This window comes from Corvus brachyrhynchos, unplaced genomic scaffold (genome assembly GCF_000691975.1).
Source record: "Corvus brachyrhynchos isolate BGI_N302 unplaced genomic scaffold, ASM69197v1 scaffold193, whole genome shotgun sequence".
NCBI lineage: Eukaryota > Metazoa > Chordata > Aves > Passeriformes > Corvidae > Corvus > Corvus brachyrhynchos.
Window position 1 is genome coordinate 16,632 of NW_008237087.1, and position 1,183 is coordinate 17,814.

At 65.8% G+C, this 1,183-nt stretch overlaps 1 protein-coding gene across 1 annotated transcript in view; it reads right to left on the minus strand.

Annotated features, from left to right (window-relative positions):
- Nucleotides 1-272, minus strand: part of BAZ2A (bromodomain adjacent to zinc finger domain 2A) — a gene marked incomplete at its 3' end in the record, with an annotated part of 13,298 nt that extends 13,026 nt beyond the window's left edge. Inside the window, exon 1 of the mRNA XM_017728662.1 lies at nt 131-272. Within this exon, the coding sequence (XP_017584151.1) occupies nt 131-266 (136 nt within the window). The remainder of the gene's footprint in view (nt 1-130) is intronic.
- Between the last annotated feature and the right edge of the window lie 911 nt (nt 273-1,183).

Below are 1,183 nucleotides of genomic sequence, written 5' to 3' on the forward strand. Positions count from 1 at the left end.
GTTGGACCCCGTCCCCTCCACCCAGGGGGGTCTTCTGCCCCGGCAGCCCCTCCATCCCTGTGTCCGCTCTGGCGCCACGGCCAGCCCATCCCTGCAGCCCCTCCATCCCTGTCCCCGTGGGGTCACTTACTTTTCCCTTGCAGCGGGAAGCTGAGCGGGGAGCTGTGGGTGAAGGGGGAGTCCCCTGAGGCAGGCGTGGGTTTCGGTCCTGAGGCAGCGGGTGCAGAGGAAAGGCCAGTGAAGTTAAAATGGTTGTTTGTTTCCATTTCTGCACAGGGGAGAAGATGCAAGATGCGCCTGGGTCAGTCACTGGCATGGACTGGGGCTGCCAGTGTGGTGACCACCCACCACTGACCCTCCGTCCCCTCTCCCTGCAGTCCCTGGCCCGGAACTCGAGGAGGGGGAGGAGGGACAGAGAAGCCCCCCGGGACTGAGATGCCACCTGTGCTGCGCTCTGGCCCAGGCCCAGCCTCCCCAGCTGGACAAGTTGCCACCTGCTTGAGCACAGCCTGTCACCGGCGTCCCCTGGGACGGCCATCGCCAAGGTCTGATCACCGTGTGCCACCACCCTGGGGTGAGACTGTGGGGGCTCCTGGCCAAGGACCCACATGGACCCCCTCCCCCCCCAAAAGCAACTCTGTGACCCCGTAACCCCACATAACCCAGCACTCCTGGCACAGGAATGACCCTGTGGTGACAGACAGTATCCCCACCATCCCCCCCAAGGCAGAGGGGACCCCACACCCCATGCCCCAGGCACAGCTCCAGGGTTTGGGGCTGGACCCGTGCTGGGAGCAAGCAGGAGCTGGAGCCCCAGCGCTGGCTCGGGCAGGAGCCTGGTGACCTTCATCCCCCAGGAACCCCAAACACTCTCTCAAACCCGAGGCTACAAGGAGGGCTCCCGGTGGGTCCAGCCCTGGGACAGGACCCTGAGGGTCCTGGCACGGGGGAGCCGAGGCTCTGAAAGCCCAGCAGATTGAGGTCGGAGCTCCAGTGCTGGTGGGGACCCACAGGGACACCCCCCGGAGCTGACATCGCTGGCAACTCCCAGTCGTGCCACGCTTGCCAAACCTGCCACTGGCCAAGGCGGCACCGACCTCTCTAGAAGGGCCAAGGCTGCCGTGCTCAACACTTCAGCAGCGGCTGGGGGGGGGCGGCGCGGGCGAACACCCACTTTACACCA